Raw genomic sequence first — 20,405 nt, forward strand, 5'->3', positions numbered from 1 at the left:
TCTGCTCTGGAATTACACCCGGAACAATAACAAAAATTCAAATACCTATTTTATTTTATTTGATGAATTTAAATTCAATAATCCTATACTAAATAGCAACAAATTGTACTTTTGATCCCTTTTAGTTAAAAACAGGAAGAAGCGAATAGAGCAAGCGACTGGCTTGCAAATCAGGGCATCACATATTCACATCTAGTACTTCTGTTACTTATTTAGACTCTCCACCTATCGCTCTTCGTCCTATCCTTTGAGAAGACATTTTTGCGGTTGCTATTCCCCGTGTAATAGTTAATAACTAGTTTTCGGGGTTCGCCCCTCTTTTACACCAAAAAAAACAAAAAAAAAAAAAGTTAATAACCGGACCGAACCAAAAAATTCGGAATTGGTCCGATCCAGGACCAAAACTTGTAGGCCTGGTTTTCGGTCCACTAAATCTATTTCTTCGATTAGCAACTCTCCTATAGGACCGTCCTATAGCATAGGATGGACCCAATAAGAGAAATAACCCAATAAAAAAGTTATAATCAGGGAAAATAATTTGAGAACTCATGGGCCATGGCCAGTTCCAAGCAACCTCACCGTTAAACATCATCATCGTCCATCGATACCGCCACGCGTTATGTATCCTATCCGCCATTCCGCCCTATCTCATCTGCAACCACCATTCCACCACCTTTACCGCCCTCTAAATACCCAATCTCTCTCTCCACATAGCAATTAATTAACACAAAAAAAATGTCAGCAACAACGATGCTACCGATCACCAAGTATCAAGGTTCAGAATTTGATGAAAGAAAGTACAAGATCTTAAGAAGAAAACTTGATGCTTCAACTTTTGACAACCAGGTGTTTTAAGTTGAAAATTCATGGTTTTTAAGTGTGAGCATTGAGATTTTAAGCAAAGATGATGGTTTTTAAATTAGCTCAAATACTAATTTATATTTCCAACAAATGTTTATTTTATTGACCCGAAAACTTAATTTAATAACTAAGAGTTTTGATTTCAAAGCCTGTAATTTTAGTTTTCAAGTTTTTAAAGTTTTCAGACTTTGTTGTCAGAGTTCTTGTTCTTTTAAATACTTAAGGTTTTTAGTCTAGTGACTACTAATTTTAATTTGAATACTCAGTGTTTTAAGAGGTTTGCTTCAGTTTTTACAAAGTAGGATTTCAATATAATAACCGGTACTTTGACTACTTAGAGTCTTACGTTAAAAACTCACGACTTTAAGATGTATATTTAGGGGGTTTGCACGGAAACAAGGTTGGCTATGATGATTACGACTTTCCGAGCGTTAGTTGAGGATGATGATTCCGAGGTAAGGTTCAGATTGACTTAAAGCATTAAAGGCCTTAAGAGGAACGTGGGATGAGGCCATGAGGGAGATGAAGGAGTGATGAAGGTATGAGAAGTGCAGGGGGTTTATGGGCTTAAATTAATCTTAACATAATAGTTGGGGCTTATAGTTAAGGAAAATGAAAGGGCGCCACCGGGTGACACCCAATTTGGGCGCCACCCTCTCACATGGGGTGAGTGGGGACCCCTTCAATAAAGAATTGTTGTGAGAGGGTGGCACCCAATTTGGGCGTCACCCGGTGGCGCCCTATCACTATCCAGGAATGGGCTGGTCTTATACTATAAGACCGCCTTATTAAACAATTAGTGTTCTTCGATTTTTGCGCCGATCTGGTTTGGGGCCGATGCTCAGCCCAATTAAAAGAATCCGTCTTACGATAAATTTGTGCAACTAAAAACTCCTCACTCGGTTATTTTGCAAGAAAAAATGGAAGTAAATAGAAAGAAAATGGTAGAAAATAGAGTGGATTCTTACTCCCATCCCACCCTATTAAGGCACATTAATACCCGAATACTAAATTACTAACAAGAAGCATGATAAAATGAGGGGTTGGCGAACAAAGGAATGATATCATAATTGTGCCAGTATAATCCATTTCTTCAATTCCTGAAATTGGTATGTGTGTTTTTATCTAATAATCTCTTCAATCATGCTATTGTTATATGCTACTCGGTCGGTCTCAATTATTTGTTTGCCTTTTATATTATTTATAAGTGATTTTTTAATCAAAGTTAAACAATTGATCGGGACGGAGATTTATCATCGTATTCGTTTGTTATTAATCATGGTTTTGGGATACAATTCACCTGTCCATTGCTGTCTGATAGTGTCATTCATATGAAAAATGATTGCTGTAAATTTTGTGGTGGTAATGTTTGATGTATTCGATGTAATACTCAACCCAATTTTCATTTTGGTTCATATAGTAACAGTCTCTCTATGTAGCGAAACTAAGGAATCGTTTTGTTCGCCGTAGTAAGATAGAATTCCCGGGAAGATTAAATTCATATGAACTTGAAAATCACGTAATTGTATAAATGTTGTTTGGTTGAACGTGGGAACTTCAATTCATGTCGGTACTCTCACTTACCTAGGGATTGGAGTTCCATAATTTTAAAAGGCAATCAAACAACTCCGAAGATTATGTCTATGTATAACCGACCCCCTTCGGCCCTTACCCTGCAATTTGCCAGAGCCCTGGACACTTGGCAGTAGTGTTGTACGAAATATTTAATTTCAGGTTATGTTGCTTACTTACTCATTTTGATATTCCAGAATATGGAGTTGCCGGATGAATTGCTGATCCTAATTTTTGTATTATTACCCGTAAAATCCCTTTTGCGTTTCAAATGTGTGTGCAAGCATTGGCTTTCTGTCATTCAAAGCCCTCAATTCGTAGAGTACCACTGTCGTCTTTCTGAAACCAGGAGGAGTGGTAAACTGTTGTGTTACCGCAAAGACCCCGTCACTGAAACTTATGTCATATCCGTTGTTGATCGTCACACCCTTGAAAAACTTGAAGATCTAGAATGGCCCCCATTTTTGGAGGAAGAAGGGTTCGATGAAGATGTAGAATGGCCCCCTTTGGTGGTGGAAGAAGGTTATACCGGTCCTACAAGTTTTCTTAGGCGAATCAAAATATTTGGACCTGTTAATGGAATTTATTGCATATTCAGAAGTTTGATTGATAGGTGGGTTGGCACCTTGACTCTGTGGAACCCGGCAACTCGAGAGTATAAACACATTCATCCCCAAATCTCGTTTCCTTTTCCAATGCATTTGTTGGGTTTTAAAGATTACGCTTTAATGCAATTTCATCAGCAAGAGCCTGTATGTCTGAACATCGGATTTGGGTTTGATCATACAACTAATGACTATAAGGTGTTGGCATCTCAGGGTATATGACCATGCCTCGGATACTTGGAGAACTGTTTATAGTCTCAACCGCTTAGTCGATCCACATCCGTTATTTGAAGGTTCATTCCCCCCTTTTCCACAAATGAAATACGATCCCCCTATTTCTCATTGCCTGCTCAATGGAGTGTTTCACTGAGCTTGTAAAGTTGGCCTTGGTAATGATAGTTTCAATGCTGTCCTTGCATTTGACATGACTAGTGATGTTTTGCGATTAATGAAAGGACCACCTATCCCGTGTCATCTCGTAGTGTACTCGAGTGTATGGGTGCTCAAAGACACTATTGCTGCGATTATTTCTACATATGATCCTTTGAATGATTCTTTGAATGATCCTCTGAGAGATATTAAGGTATGGAGGAATAGAGGATGATGGAATATGGCGTAGACGATTCTTGGGTCATGCTTTTTAAATTTAATGGAGTTAGCAATTGGACTCCTGTTGGGATCCCTTTTGATCACCGGGTTTTCTTTGATGATGAGAGTGGTCATCTCATCTCGTCGGGAGTTGATGAAGATCATCAAGTTAAAGAACATGATGTCTATGGAATGACTTACCCAACGCCTAACGGCATCCGTGGGACTCTTGGGATTTTGGATTACGTGGAGACCCTTACTACACTTAAGTCTTAACTACTTAAGCCAGTGTAGTCAACTACAAGCCGCATATCCTATCTTCATGTGGTGTCATATCAGTGAGTGAGTCCTGTGTTAGACGGTCTTATGTAATGAGATCAACGTAAACCTTTATGAATTCCTTATTTATTCATAGGGTTAATGATTGCATAGATATTGGGAATGTGAGTCTAACATTGGAGTTCTTTTATCTCATTCGGGCTACCATAGAGCATGTGTAGTGTAGCAAATCAGTTGAGGACAATGTTGCGGCGTAGGTTTATGCAGTCTTTATTTTTTTCTTTTACTCTTTGTACTGAAACTTTCTTTTTCAATGAGTTAAGGATTTACTGACTCTCTAGTCTTGGTTTATGATTTATTAAGCCACGAATGACTCGGATCAACTGGTTTCAAAGTCAGAACCACTTGGTTTGCAATGGCCTCAACTGATTCAAAGTCGGAACCTCTCGGTTTTTGTTTTCACATAGAAAGTTGTTCATTTACTGAAATTATTACACCATTATTTATCACTCTGTACTAGGCAGCTTATCAACTGACTATTTCTCCATTACTTACTGTTTTACTGAGATTATTATGCAGCTATTGTAATCAGAATGTTGGTGTCACATTGCTTTCCGCCCGTGAGACCCATTGCTGGCGCAGCCTGGGTTCCCAGACGATCAACACAGATTTGAACTTCCACCAGGTATTGTTGTTTAGGGTTAGGCGTCTTGCTTGCACACACGAGTACTATGTCCGATTTAACTTGGCTTTCAATGGCCGTTTCGATAGCGTTTTCCTGGTAACTTCCTCCAGGGTTAAGACCTGGACATGGAATTCACATATAAAAACCATTGTTATAGGAGCGTAAACATATTACTCGTAGTTTGCAAGATGCGTACCAGACTTGTTCATTATGGTGAGAATGTCAAATTCATTCTTCCAATGTAGCGACCTCGTGAAATACGCCGTTTGGTCCAACATAGCCATGTTTCTCTTAGTTATACACTTATACCCTTCCCCTTCCTTGAATTTCATTATCTGTGCGACGATCTCTCCCAGTACTGCTTATGAAAGACCTCTCACATGATGGGTAGTTATTAATTTAGTTTATCTTTTGTTTTTGTCTTAGTGTGAAACGGTCTCTCAGTAAGGATACTTACTGGGAAAAGTTTGGGGGATTGTGAATTTGTGAGACGATTGATTTCTTGCTCATCTGTAGCAATACAGACTGTCATTTTTAGACCTATATGCTAGACATGGAGTTGCACGAAGAATTGTTGATCCAAATTTTGGTACTATTACCGGTAAAATCCCTTTTGCGTTTCAAATGTATCTGCAAACATTGGTTTTCTGTCATTCAAAGCCCTCATTTTGTGGACAACCACCGTCATCTTTCCGAAACCAGGAGGAGCAGTAAACTCCTGTGTTACCGCAAAGACCCAACTACTGAAATTCATGTCATATCTGCACTTGATCGTCACACCCTTGAAACACAAGAAGATCTTGAATGGCCGCCATTTATTGAGGAGGAAGGTGAAGATGTAGTGGAAGAAGGTTATGATGGTCCTGAAAGTTTTCTTAGGCGAATCAAAATATTTGGACCTGTTAATGGAATTTACTGCATATTCAGAAGTTTGATTAATAAGTGGGTTGGCACCTTGACCCTGTGGAACCCGGCAACTCGAGAGTACAAACACATTCACCCCCAAATTGCGTTTCCTTTTCCAATGCATTTGTTGGGTTTCAAAGATTACTCTTTAATAAAATTTCACGAGCAACGACCTCAAAGTTGGAACATTGGGTTTGGTTTTGATCATGCAGCTAATGCCTATAAGGTGGTGGTTATCTCCCAATGGGAAGATAAAGATACGGGCGATGATCGCCGTTGGCTTCTCAGGGTATATAATAATGCCTCTGATACTTGGAGAACTGTTTATTTTCTCAACTGCATTGATGATCCACATCCGTTATTTGAAGGTTCATTTCCGCCTTTTCCACTGATGGAAGACGACCCGCTTATTTCTACAGTATTTCAGTGGTAGTTGCTATACTGTCCCGGCATTTGACATGAGTACTGATGTTCTGCAATTAATGAAGAGACCACCAATCCCAACACATCCCAGACTACATTGGAGTGTGTGGGTGCTCAAAGACACTATTGCAGCGGTTTCGTGTGCTCCAGGTACTTTCGATAATCAAAATGATGTTGAGGTATGGATGATGATTCAGTTCTTTAATCTCATTAGACCATCGACAAATATGATACGCCCGAGATTGCTTCACTTTTTAATTTTTATATGAAACTTTTTAATTTGACAATTTTTGTTTCTCAATCCTTCTTTTCGGTTTTTTTTTTTTTTTCTGTCCTCCTGCCTTTTTTATCTCTTTGTTTTATACTTCTATTGAATTGGTAAGATAGACATGACCATTTCATCAATGATTTGTTCTCGTCAACCATCTTTGGAGGCAAGAAATCACTTTTTCCTTACTTTGAATGAGTAAAGGATCCTTATCCCTTCAAAGAGTGTGAAAATAGCGAAAAAACGTTAGTCAAGTTGTCATATTAAAGTTTAAGATCCTTGATTTACCCGTGAAATTATACATATTCTTTGAAAGCATCATACATTCTTTTAAAAAAAAAAGTCATGGAAATGGATTGAAATGAAAACGTAAAAACCCATCAATCAAAGTTAGAAATTATCATAATTACAGTAGGGAGGAAGATTATGCTTGCTGGAAAAAAGTTGGGTTGCAGACTTACAGCCATGACACCATGAACTCGCGGTTTTGAATACTCGTATCATTTCTCTTCATATTGGTATGTGATTATTATTTGTTAGAATATCTTGATTTTATGATTTTATGTGATTTAGATGGCAAAGTATTCTTTCATTTTTTTTATGATTTCTGAACATTGACATACCCATGTTTTAATTATACCCTTCCCTTTCCTTGAGTTTCGTTATCTGTTTGACGATCTCTTCCAGTATTGCTTATGAAAGACTTCTCACATGATTTGTGCTTATTAATTTAGTTTATCTATTCTTTTTGCCTTAGTGCGAAACGGTCTCTTAGGATACTTGCTGAGGAAGGTTTTGGGGATTTTGAATTTGTGAGACAATTTATTTTGTGTCTATTACAATTATCTCAAGCTTGTGGGTGTTATAGACCAATATGCTAGACATGGAGTTGCCGGAAGAATTGGTGATCCAAATTTTGGTACAATTACCGGTAAAATCTCTTTTGCGTTTCAAATGTGTTTGCAAACATTGGCGTTCTGTCATTCAAAACCCTCAATTTGTGGACGACCACCGTCATCTTTCCGAAACTAGGAGGAGCAGTAAACTCCTTTGTTACCGCAAAGATCCAACTACCAAAACTCATGTCATATCTGTCCTTGATAGTCACACCCTTGAAAAACAAGAAGATCTTGAATGGCCGCCATTTTTTGAGGAAGAAGGTGTTGATGAAGATGTAGAGGAAAACGGTGGTGTTGGTCCTAAAAGTTTTCTTAGGCGGATCAAAATATTTGGACCGATTAATGGAATTTATTGCATATACAGAAGTTTGGTTGATAAGTGGGTTGGCACCTTGACACTGTGGAACCCGGCAACTAGAGAGTACAAACACATTTACCCTCAAATTTCCTTTCCTTTTCCAATGCATTTTTCGGGTTTCAAAGATTATTCTTTAATGCAATATCACGAGCAACAACCTAAAAGTTTGAACATTGGATTTGGTTTTGATCATGCAACTAGTGACTATAAGGTGGTTGTTATCTGCCAATGGGAAGATGGGTATACGGGCTTTGATCGACGTTGGCATCTCAGGGTGTATAATCATGCCTCCAATACTTGGATAACTGTTTGTTTTCTCAACTGCCATGACAATCCGCATCCATTATTTGAAGGTGCATTCCCCCCTTTTCCGCTAATGGAATGCGACCCGCCTATTTCTCATTGCCTGCTCAATGGAGTCTTTCACTGGGCTTGCTCTCTGCGGCATAGGGATGATGGTTGCTATTTTGTCCTGGCATTTGACACGAGTACTGATGTTTTGCGATTAATGAAGGGACCACCACTCCGGACACATCTCAGACTGTATTGGAGTGTGTGGGTGCTCAAAGACACTATTGCAGCCGTTTCGTGTGCTGTGGGTACTTTTGATGGGAATGATGTTGAAGTTTGGATGATGACGGAATATGGTGTCGAAAATTCTTGGGTCAAACTATATAGATTCCAAGGGGTCAATGGTTGGGCTCCTGTTGGGACCCCTTACGATGACCGGATTTTTTTTGATGATTGGAAGGGACAACTCCTCTCAGTTGGCGTTGATAAACATCGTCATATTCGTCATGTTCAAAATCATGATATCTATGGAATGACTGACTTAACATTTGAAGGCATTCGTGGGACTCTTGGGATTTTGGACTATGTCGAAACCTTTACCACGCTCAAGCGAGTCAAGTCAGTGTAGCAGGCTTCCAGCTGCAAATTTCTACCTTCATGTTATGTAATTCCTGTAACTAGTCTTGTACGAGACGATTTTATGTAAGACAGTCTTATAGTGAGAGTGGCATGTATATTGAGAGTGGTGTGTGTATACTCTATTTTTTTTTTAACTTTGCCCTGATGTTCTCAAATCTTATGTCTGACTTGCTACAATTTCTCTTCTGCATGCATTGCTCAATTTTTCTTCCGATCGAGTAACTTCAATTTTTATCAATGGCTATATTGCAATTTGCAAACACAAAGTTCAGTGTTTACTGTACTGACTTTTGATAAACAGAATATTCAGTTCATGTAAACTGTGGAATTTATTGATACAGGATAAAGGCCAAAGAGAATTTATCATTTAATCGCTAATCGCGTCATCAACATAAATACGTAAACATATAGACTGATCTTCGACATAGAGTTCACATAGAAATATTACTCCGATTAAAACATAAATAAACATGTCAGTTTGCCGAGTAGTTTAAATTTTAAAGCATGCTATTAGTTTCGCACGGGTAAGATTTCATGATATCTAGAAATTGTAATAAAGTAGCTCATAAGTTAGCTAGAAGAGCGGTTAATATGTAAGACGTTCTTGCTTACCAATTGCCGGAAAAAAAAAAAGATTTCTATCTAGAATGTCAAATTCATTCTTCCAATGAAGATCCGTCTTAAAGTATGTTGGCCGATCCAAATGGATTTTTGGAGCATGGACTTGGACGTACGATCCTGTATCGTTGTCGCAAATTATTGGGCTCGAACTGGGATTAACATAAGTTTGGAGGCCTAGATTGGACCAAAATCATGCAGCTAAAGGAGGGTTTTGGTCGTGTCTGAATCATCTGTGTTTCGTTCTTAGCAAGGATAATCATCTTTTTTTCATTTTTAGAAAGAGATTTAATCAAAGGTAAACAAATAATCGGGACAGATATCATAATAATAATAATTATAAATATAATATAAATGTGTATTACTAATGGCTTTATATTGGCTCGGATGTTTAATGATCAGCACAAGCGTCTTTATATAATGATTGTATGCATATAAGTGATTGGGACGTCTAACGTCCCATGCAAATTTTGTGCGTATTAGTAGACGTCATGTTTGTTATATATCATTTTCATAGGCAACGTTGCAAGCACACTAATTTGATATTGTGTGTGATGTCACGATTTATCGTTAGGGGGACGAATTACTTCTAGAACGTCTTATAAGTCTGTGAGCTTGTAAGATTGTCTCACACACGACTCCCTAGGATGACAGAACATGAACATAGGTTCTTCGGCTGGTAGCTTGTTACGTACACGGGCTTGAGTTGCGTAGCACTAGTGTAGTACGGAGATGAGATCATGGTGTCATGGCCGTAACCTAACCTTTTTTCCGGCAAGCCTAACCTCCTTCACTTCAAAGTAGGAGGCTTCAATCCAAAGATGAATTACCTCTTTTTAGCATTAAATGAATTACCTTTTATAAAAATAATATGACCGTCTTATTTCAGGTGGCTCATGTGTGCCATTGTCAATTGAGGAACGCTCTTTCAAAAAAAAAAAAAAAAAAAAAAAAAAAAAAAAAAAAAAAAGTCATATTATATAATTTATAAATTTTAGTATTAGAGTACTTAGCAACTAATGATTTAATTAGTTGCTAGATAGCAACTAACTTTGTATTAGAGCAAAATAGCCGGCTACACCGGCTTAAGTGTAGTAAGGGTCTCGACATAATCCAAAATCCCAAGAGTCCCACGGATGCCGTTAAGCGTTGGGTAAGTCATTCCATAGACATCATGTTCTTTAACTTGATGATCTTCATCGATGTCAGACGAGATGAGATGACCACTCTCGTCATCAAAGAAAACCCGGTCATTATAAGGGATCCCAACAGGAGCCCAATTGCTAACTCCATTAAATTTAAAAAGCATGACCCAAGAATCATCTACGCCATATTCCATCATCATCCATACCTTAATATCTCTCAGAGGATCATTCAAAGAATCATTCAAAGGATCATATGTAGAAATAACCGCAGCAATAGTGTCTTTGAGCACCCATACACTCGAGTACACTATGAGATGACACGGGATAGGAGGTCCTTTCATTAATCGCAAAACATCACTAGTCATGTCAAATGCAAGGACAACATTGAAACTATCATTACCAAGGCCAACAGAACAAGCCCAGTGAAACACTCCATTGAGCAGGCAGTGAGAAATAGGCGGATCGTATTCAATTTGTGGAAAAGGGAGGTCTGAACCTTCAAATAACGGATGTGGATCGACTAAGCGGTTGAGAGAATAAACAGTTCTCCAAGTATCCGAGGCATGGTTATATACCCTGAGATGCCAGCGTACATCCTCGCCCATTTCCTCATCATGCCATTGGCAAATCACCACCACCTTATAGTCATTAGTTGTATGATCAAAACCAAACCCGATGTTCAAACATACAGGCTCTTGCTGATGAAATTGCATTAAAGCGTAATCTTTAAAACCCAACAAATGCATTGGAAAAGGAAACGAGATTTGGGGGTGAATGTGTTTATACTCTCGAGTTGCCGGGTTCCACAGAGTCAAGGTGCCAACCCACCTATCAATTAAACTTCTGAATATGCAATAAATTCCATTAACCGGTCCAAATATTTTGATTCGCCTAAGAAAACTTGTAGGACCCGTATAACCTTCTTCCACCACCAAAGGGGGCCATTCTACGTCTTCATCTAAACCTTCTTCCTCCAAAAATGGGGGCCATTCTAGATCTTCAAGTTTGCCAAGGGTGTGACGATCAACGATGGATATGACATAAGTTTCAGTGACGGGGTCTTTGCGGTAACACAGGAGTTTAGCACCGCTCCTGGTTTCAGAAAGACGACAGTGGTACTCTACGAATTGAGGGCTTTGAATGACAGAAAGCCAATGTTTGCAGACACATTTGAAAAGCAAAAGGGATTTTACGGGTAATAATACAAAAATTAGGATCAGCAATTCATCCGGCAACTCCATATTCTGGAATATTAAAATGAGTAAGTAAGCAACAACTGAACAACATAACCTGAAAATACATGACTATGTTAAAGTTATAATCAAGATTGTGTAATCGTAGAAGTATCTAGCCATTGATTATCTATAATTGTCTAAGAAAATGAGTGGGGAGCTCTGTCACTGATCATTGCTTATACATGGCACAACAGCAAGGCTCAAGTATTCACTGAGTGAGTGTAGCTCAATTGGTCTCGCTCCCTATCATCTCCCTCCCATATGTAACACTAGACATGGCAAAATGGACCCAACCCGATACCCAAACTCAGGACACGGAACTTGACCCAAGCCCGAATTGACCTGATCCGACCCAACTTTTGTTAAACCCGAAAATGACCCGACCCAAAAAAAACCCCAAGGCCGTTGACCCATTGCCAAGTCTTTGTAACATCATATGTTGGAAAATGGTGGCACTCAATTTGAGATTATCGTGTTCAGTACATTCTGCTGCCAAAATCACAATAGACTATGCCACATTACATACCACAAAATTTAAAGCAAATATTTATCATATATCTATAAAGGAGGAGTAATAATAACAAACCCAAAAAAAAAAAATCAAAGAATAATGCATGGTTTAAGAAAAAAATTGAGAAATCAAAAAAATTAAGTGGGGTTTGCGATCAAAAAAACGTAGGATGATAAATCAAGTACCACATAAGAATAGCATAATTGAAGAGATTATTAGAGTAAAATACACATACCAATATTTGAATTTAGAAGAAATTAATGGTTTAAACTCGCAAGATTATGATATCATTATATCATGCTGGATTGCTGGTCTTTTTGTGTTCTGGTTTTTAATGCCTTATTTGGGGTGGGTTATGACATGTGAGCAATAAATAATCCACCTAATTTTCTTCCATTTTCTCCCTATTTCCTACCATTTTTTTCAGCGGTGAGTCTCTCATATGAGATATGACGGATATATCATATATCTCTCATAAATTTGCGACGGATTATACATAACTCACATTGGTAGATAAGACAAAACTAGAGTGGTGTCTAGAAAGTCACAAATCATTTGTTTTTATCTACCCATGTGAATTTTATTTGATCTGTCACACGCTTGTGAGGAATATTGTCTGTCACAAATGTAAAACTGTGTTCTTATAAAGCAATTCATGGACTATACAACCAGTTGTATATGTTGTACGGTGTAGAACCTGAGCTTTGTGTCAAAGTATCCGAGCTTTATATTAAAGAATATGAGCTTTATTAGAAAGTATTGAATTCATCCATTTACACATTAAAAACATGAAATTTAAATTAGCTCAGAAAAAATACACGTAAGCTCGGATTCTTATACTTGGTTGTACCATGCTTATGGTACAACTGGATGTATAATTCTATTTGTGCTTATAAAGCCGTGTTAAATAATTAAATAATTAACTGGTAGTCCCCAAACTAAAGTTATTCATTCCTAATTTCGGAGCATAACAACCAATTGAACACTACAAGAATTCAATTCTCGGACGACTAAAATAGGCGAAGGATTAGTGTCGCTAAAATGAAATTGCTGACCGATAATGGTTGCCCATCTATAGTCGCAACGCTTAGTCGCCTAAATAACTCGAGCGACGGATTTCAGTCGCCAAATTGGCAACGGCTTATTCAGTCGCCAATTAGCGTCGGACGAGCGACTGTTCATGGTCGCCAATTTGGCGACTGAAGAGGGAAAATAGCGACTGAAATCAGTCGCTAACCAACGTCAACTCTGTCTCCTTGTCAAGATACAACTCGCCCAAGATAATGGCACATGTGAATATCTCATATTGGAAAAAGAGAAAGAGGAGAAAGTTGTCGATCATATAAACCAAGGAGTTACTCCACCCATTGCCAATTGGTTTGGATTGGACTCTCCTTGGACTTATAAGTTGGGTTCTCTCTTTTCTCCATGCGGGTGCGACCTAGGCCCGATGACGGAACTTATGATGGTATCAGAGCCTATGGTTGAAAAAACTAAAATAAAGACCTGGGCATGAAAAATCTACCTAGTATAAAAGCTAGGTTTTTTAAAGGATTGTGATTGGTTCTTAATTTTTTAGCTGGGGTCCACTACAAAAAAAATTTCCCTAAAATTACTCGTCCACGTTCTTCAACACAATTAATTATACTCTTTCTTACTTTTTAATATACTCAATACTTTTAATTGAAAGTTATATTATATGGTGTATTATATTATACTAGTTGAGATCCCGTGCTAAAGCACGGTATTTGAGAGCTAAAGAACGATATTTGTGAGTTGCTTATATAGTGGTCATTTAAGATATTTGTATAAATGAACTGTACTTATTATAAGTTCTAATGTACGTTATAATGTTAGTGATATATTTAAAAAAAAGTGTACTATTTAAAAGACTTTTAGATTAAATTATTTTTGTGCAAGCTTTTTTTTATTATTACATATAATGAAAACCGATTATTATTCAAAAACATACTCTAATATAGGGTCACTGCTAATAGAGGGATATGATCATTGAGTTAAAAACAAAATGGAAGTAAATCGCATATTAACTTTATAAACGGAAACAAATTATAAATAATACGACACATCTAAACGGACGATTCATAAACAATTAAAACTACTATTTTCTCCATATTCATAAATAAGTATAAGCTACCATCTCAATATATTTTGTACGACATGTTTATGCTACCATCTCTGATTCATCAAAAGATCTTAACTATGGAGAGGTTGTTAGGGGTATATTGAAAAATTTTATTAAGTATTATAATTATTAGGAATGTATTTTTACAAAGATATGTAAAATTTTATTGAGTAGTATAATTAGGAATCATTTTGCTGTATAATTAGGAATAGTTTTGCTGTATATTTTTATTACAAAGGTATGTAAAATTTTGATATTTTTAGTGCATATTTTAATTGATATTGTTATACTTATTTGCTGCATATACATTTCTCTATAATATATTACTCAATTTAGGATTATTTGACAGCGTACTAATGTTATACTCCCTCCTATTCTCTATTTTCTTCCCTATTTCCTAAAACGGATTATTCAGGTTTTCTTCCCCTTTCCTTTTTTGGAAACTTTTTAATCTTATTTTATTCATTCCACTCTCCTATCACCAAACCCCACCCAACTCACAATTCTTTATTTAATTCCTAATTATTCATTTCTCTCTCCTATCACCAAACCCCACCCAACTCACAATTCCTTATTTTATTCATTCTTCTCTCCTATCATCAAACCCCACCCAACTCACAATTCATATTTTATTATCCTCCTTAATATTTGTGCCCCAACCAAAGAGGAAGAAAAAGAAGAATAGGAGGGAGTAGATTTTAGTAGACTTGTATATGTTATAGATTATTTGACAGCGTATACTAAGCCCAACATAGTAATATGTAAAAAAAGGCCCACTTATAGGTATGAGCATTTGAGCGGGAAAAAATTGATGTTTTCTTATTCTTTTAGTTTTAGGGGGATGATATGGTATTATATGTTATTATTATAACATATGATATTTAACATCTCAACTCTTGCTCTTATTTAATTAGAGCTTTTACATGAAACCATACATTATAATACAATACGAACATCCAAAAATTACAAATTCCTAATACATTATGCACATACAAAAATTACAAAATATTACAAATAATCATTTCAAAACATAATTACAAATTTCTCATCAAACTTATGTATATTCCAGAATTTAACTTCAAGCTTCTTCCCCACCTTCTCCCTATAAGTTATCCATTCCAAAATACAGAACACAAAAATACATATCTTAATATACAAATATTTAGTTTTATTCAAATATTTATAATAAAATTTGTACATTTACACATTTTATTAAAAAACAACAAAACTCATCAGATTTATGAATATTCTTATTCATAGTTTATAAAAATAAGCAACAATTTCCACAATATCTACGATACATATATAAAAAAATCGCCAAATTTTAAATCAGGAAATAATTTTATAGAAATTAAAAAAATCATTAGATATGTGAAATTACTATAATAAACATAATAATAAAAATGAAAATTTAAAATTAAGAGATCTATGATATTAACTAAGAATTCACTAATAATTTTATAAAGAAATCAACTTTTAAAAAATAAATAATAATCAGGTAAATGATACTCCGCATTTACTTAAAAATTTATAGAGAATTAAAAATAATTGAACTAAACGAATAAAACGAGAAAGTTAATAATTTAAGAAGTGTAAAAATAATTTAACAAGTTTAAAATAATTAAACTCGAATTGTGATAATTATGCTGCATGCGAGTAAAAAAAAATGAAAGAAATCAAACCTCTAAAAGCTATCAATCAATAGTGCCATCTTTGATGAGGATCTAACTAAGAAACAAAGCTAGGATCGTGAGAGCCGAGAGGCACAAATCTCGCATGGGATGGTGATGAAGATTGAAGATTTAGGAGAGTTAAATCGATAAGAGGGAGCGAAGTTAGACGAGATTATAAATGAGAGAAGCGGATGATTTGAGTTTATTATGAATGAAATAAGAGGAGATGCGGTGTCGGCAGTAGTGTTGTCAATTAGAAAACTCAATTGAGAAGGAAGGGAGGGAGGGAGGTCAGACGAGAGTTTTTATAAAATGGAGGGGTAGGGTTTGTTGATGGATTATTTATATGGGAAAATGGGTAATGTTGTTAATTGTGCTATGTTATGTTATGGGCAATGGCCCATGTGTTGAGCATTCATGAAAATTCGATAATGTAAGTTATGTAACCCGATTCATATTATGATGATATATTTTGATTATATATAATCCCCTGTCTAATACTTCCTCCGTTTTTATACGATACACCCATTTTTTGAATATATGAGTGGAGCATTTTAATAAAATGAGTACATAATATGAAAATGAAGGGAAGTATATATTAGTACTAACATTTCACCACACATGACATTAATACTTAAATGTGAGTGTATAATGTTTTGAAAAATATGTTTTAAATTATTAATCTAACAACCACATTGTTTATAAACGGTATACTTTTAGATGCATGTACAAGCAATTGTCCTCCATTATTCAATCTCAATAATCGTAGACTTTTTAATATAATTTGTACCGAATCAGTGGTAGTGATTAATAACTTTAATTATGTGTCGATTTTTCAGTTGTAGACTTTTTATATTGTAACAGCATTGAACATAATTACGCTGGTTTTAGACCATCCACAACAACAAAGAGATTCCCTTCTAAAGTTAATATTTTCACTCCCTCCCCCAAGAAGAAGAAGAAGAAGAAGAAGAAGAAGAAGAAGAACAATAACAACAACAACAAGTTTTTATCTTATGATTTTTTGTGAAACTCATCTAAATAATCAAATATGATGAGAGTCACAATGAGAATAATTGCTTTTATTGGTTATATTATTATTTTTATTATGAGAAGGAAGGTTCAAGGTTGAAATAGAGGGTTAAAATTTATTGTTGTTGTGTGAAGTTTTTGGCAAAATTATCATCTTATGATAAAATGAGGTTTAAGCCGTGCGTTTTCGACCCCTGCATTTTTTGGTTGCACGGGTTTAAGCCGTGCGTTTTCGACCCGTGCATTTTTTTTGCACGGGTTTAAAACTAGTAGAAAAGAAAAACTGGGCCAAAAATTGCAAGACTTAAAAAATCCAATCTGCCTGAACAGGGACCTCACATGTGAGGGGGAGTGTCAAGATACAGCTCAAAATAAAGGCACATGTGAGTATCCCACCTTGGAAAAAGAGGAGAGAATTGTTTATTATATAATCCAAGGATTTACTCCACCCATTGCCAATTGGTTTTGGATTAGACCCTCCTTGAACTTATTAGTCGGACTCTCTCTTCTTCATGTGGGTACAACCCAGGCCCGATGACGGAACTTATCACTCCTCCATCATGACTATTTCATCCGACCATCCTCAACCATGATCTCTACATCCACCATCCATTCTCTTTGCGGCACCGTTCAATTTGTTTAGCAATTTCCCAACTCATCTCCTTTAGGAATCAAACTTTTAATAACTACTCCTCTCGTCCCGGTCATTTGTTGTCATTTTGCATTTTGGGGTGTCTCAGTTATTTGTTGTCCTTTGAAAGATAAAAGTTTTTTTAGGGGAGTGATAATTCCACATATCATTTCTCTCATGCCACGAAACTAACTGGGTAAGTATGAGTTTCTGAACTTGCACATTGTCTCACAGTATTCTTTTGCATTAAAGGAATGCCTAGTGGTAATACGACAACCCTTTTTTTAACAATACGTCAACTCAAAGAATATGTAATGCAAACGACAGAATTGCAAATTGTTTTTGACTTAGTTGATGACCTTGCAACATTTGTAATTTGGTGCCGAAACGAAGTAAAAAATCTGGACAACAGAAATATACCAACACCGTATTTCTGTTTCATCTATTTTACTCAAGTAGCCACCTAGCCCACCTTAACTCCCTCGAATGTAAGGTCGTTTATACACATTAAGCTAATATTCGTTAAGGCGGAGGTATCCGTCTTAATATTATAACGGGTCAAATATCATCTCACATATGTGGATATAGACAAATTTTTTACTTTTGCCTATATATTATGATTTTATCTTATTCATCCCACATGAATATACCCGTCTTAAATGAGACATACGTGTTACGGAACTTGTTGGTCATATAGATTTTTATTTCACAGGGGAAAGTAAATAAACCACAAAATATTGCAATGCTCAGGCAGACATTCAACTTTAATTTTCTCTCGATACATAAGTTAAAATATATTCGTGTGAGATCTTATTTGATTCGTCTTTAAGAGTACATTAAAAATATCTAACTTTTATAATTTTTGCAAAAACGTAGCTAATGATATTTACCGCGTAAAAGTCGCGTTGGCAAACGTGATAAAGCAAACATGTAAAGTGGAGTTGAATGGAGGGAGTAATGTTTAAAGTTGGACAGAGTATTTTCTTTCTTGAATTCAAACGATAGAGTACTTCCATTGCCTTTATCATGGTTAGAGCTAAAAATCTTCATAACCCCATATAAAATACCAATGCAGAAAACAAATGCGAGGTTAAATTACTACAGTACTTTTACTACTTGTATAATATTGGACAATCAACTTGTACTCAATAAAATTGCAAAAAATCTCCTTAGCAAGCAACCTAATATGTGCCCTCAATTAAGATTTAAGAATCATCAAGAAACTACATTCCCAAGTTCTTAGATTACATATAAAATATTGAAATTTGTGGCCTAATGTTTAATTAATTAGGCAAAACAATCCTCTTCAGAAATCCTAATTAATCTGAAGAGTCAAGAACCGCATACTAAATAAAATTAAGAGTAGCGTTGGGTAATCTCATGTGTTACCGTTGATTAAAATATTTCTCACAAAGAATAAAAAAAGGTAAACTAATGAATGAGACGGAGTGAGTAATATTCAAATACTCCTCTGTCCGGTCATTTGTTGTCCTTTTCCATTTTAATTTTGTCTCGATCATTTGTTGTCCTTTATTTAAGAATGAACTTGATGAGTAATTTGATCATTCTCATTCAATTTGTTCCACTTGTCATTTAATTATTGGCCCTCTCCTCTTTCCTTAGTCTTTGTGCCAAAACCAAAGGATAAAAATTGACCGAGACGGAAGAGAGTATATCTTAAACACAGAGTACACAAACGTCGAGTGTTTCGGCAATATATGTGAGGAATATAACCAACAGACTGAATGCGTTATATAGAACCTAAAAAAAAAAAAAGAAAAAAAAAAGAAAAAAAAAAGAAAAAAAAAGTGACGATACTAATCAAACACAAATAACACAATAGACAGATCAAAGAAGCACAACATTGTTCCTCGAGTAGATTAGTCCATAAGGTTATGAGTTATGACATGATCAAAGTTTTTTGGTACATATGAGGAGCTAGGCCCCGAAGAAACAAAAGAAAACTAGGACAAAACTAGACGAGGAAAGGCTACTCCTAGCACATCTTCACGAAGAATTGTACGGAGCTCAGAGGGCGGTGAATCAAACACCGTAGAGGAAGTCGAAGAGTGCACCCCAAAGATTAGCGAGCCAACTGCCGCGCGATTGGCTTCTCGAACACATGCTCGACTTTGTGATCCAACCCGACAAACTTACCAGCTCCTTGCACCTTAAAACCAGCGGGCGTAGGCTTCCACTGATAAGACCATCTTCATTAATAAGCTTGGTACATGGCAAATTGTCCATATTGACAAGGACTTTGGTGAAGCCTAAACTTCGAGCCCGAGTCAGACCTTCCACTACCGCACGCATTTCGGCCCGCATCGAAGTACAAATTCCACATGAAAAGGCAAAGGCAGCAATAAAATTACCGGTATCGTCTCGAATTATACCGCCACAACCAGCCGGGCCTGGATTGCCTTGTGAAGCTCCATCAGTGCTAAGCAAAAACCAACCAAAAGGAGGTGGTGACCACCTAATAAACCTTTCGATTCGAGACGTACCAGGCGTTGGTAAAAATAGAGAGTGAGGGTCGAAAGCTTTTAAAGAAGTTTCGAATTGTTGGTTTAGGAATCCCGGTGGGTCAATTGGATTTTCACTAGCTCTCCCAAAACCAAGTTGTTCCTCCAACGCCATAACCACCAACAGGTAATAGCGAACTTCATTGACCAAGTCGAAGATGAAATTGAAGAGCCATTGCTGGCGTTTTTGGCAACCCAATGGTGGAATTGGTCGGTATAAAACTCGTTAGAAGATGCGCCATCTCCGAGTAAATTCCATATATCGATTGATACCGGCAATTGCGGAGGAGGTGCTCAATTGCTTCATCTTCTTCATTACACCTTGGGCATATTGGGTCGTCTGAAAGTCCTCGACGAACTCGATTGTAGTTTGTCATAACCCGATCATGAGCTGATAACCATATAAAAAAATCGAATGCGTTGTTGTACCGGTAATTTCCAAATTAGGTGCCAAGCTGTAAAATTGGTAACCGGAATATCATCATGAGACCGTATAATTGCAAGGGCTGACTTTATCGAGA

The 20,405-nt window shown here is 36.4% G+C and overlaps 3 protein-coding genes across 4 annotated transcripts in view; 1 reads left to right on the plus strand and 2 right to left on the minus strand.

Moving 5' to 3' along the window:
- The window catches only part of LOC141586182 (ribonuclease 1-like), an 84,443-nt gene that overhangs the window by 33,189 nt on the left and 30,849 nt on the right, over positions 1–20,405 (minus strand). Inside the window, exon 3 of one of the 2 annotated variants that reach the window (XR_012519477.1) lies at positions 4,332–4,880. The exons of the other annotated variant lie outside the window; for it this stretch is intronic. The gene's annotated coding sequence lies outside the window, so the exon portion shown is untranslated. Of the gene's footprint in view, positions 1–4,331; positions 4,881–20,405 lie in introns of those variants that run through there. 2 annotated transcript variants of the gene reach the window in all.
- On the plus strand, positions 1,774–8,606 carry LOC141586181 (F-box/kelch-repeat protein At3g23880-like). The gene is made up of 3 exons (XM_074407327.1): positions 1,774–1,970; positions 2,631–6,163; positions 6,728–8,606. The coding sequence occupies exon 3, from the start codon at positions 7,062–7,064 to the stop codon at positions 8,361–8,363; it is 1,302 nt and encodes a 433-aa protein (XP_074263428.1). The 5' UTR covers positions 1,774–1,970; positions 2,631–6,163; positions 6,728–7,061; the 3' UTR covers positions 8,364–8,606.
- LOC141586247 (F-box/kelch-repeat protein At3g23880-like) lies at positions 10,068–12,309 on the minus strand. The gene is made up of 2 exons (XM_074407418.1): positions 12,119–12,309; positions 10,068–11,381 (listed from the first exon to the last, which is right to left on the minus strand). The coding sequence occupies exon 2, from the start codon at positions 11,376–11,378 to the stop codon at positions 10,068–10,070; it is 1,311 nt and encodes a 436-aa protein (XP_074263519.1). The 5' UTR covers positions 11,379–11,381; positions 12,119–12,309.

This window comes from Silene latifolia, chromosome 6 (assembly GCF_048544455.1).
Source record: "Silene latifolia isolate original U9 population chromosome 6, ASM4854445v1, whole genome shotgun sequence".
In the NCBI taxonomy this organism is placed as follows: domain Eukaryota; kingdom Viridiplantae; phylum Streptophyta; class Magnoliopsida; order Caryophyllales; family Caryophyllaceae; genus Silene; species Silene latifolia.

Bases quoted from the DNA above. Each gene is read 5' to 3' on its own strand.
- LOC141586181 (XM_074407327.1), top strand. From the start codon at position 7,062: ATGCTAGACATGGAGTTGCCGGAAGAATTGGTGATCCAAATTTTGGTA.
- LOC141586247 (XM_074407418.1), bottom strand. From the start codon at position 11,378: ATGGAGTTGCCGGATGAATTGCTGATCCTAATTTTTGTATTATTACCC.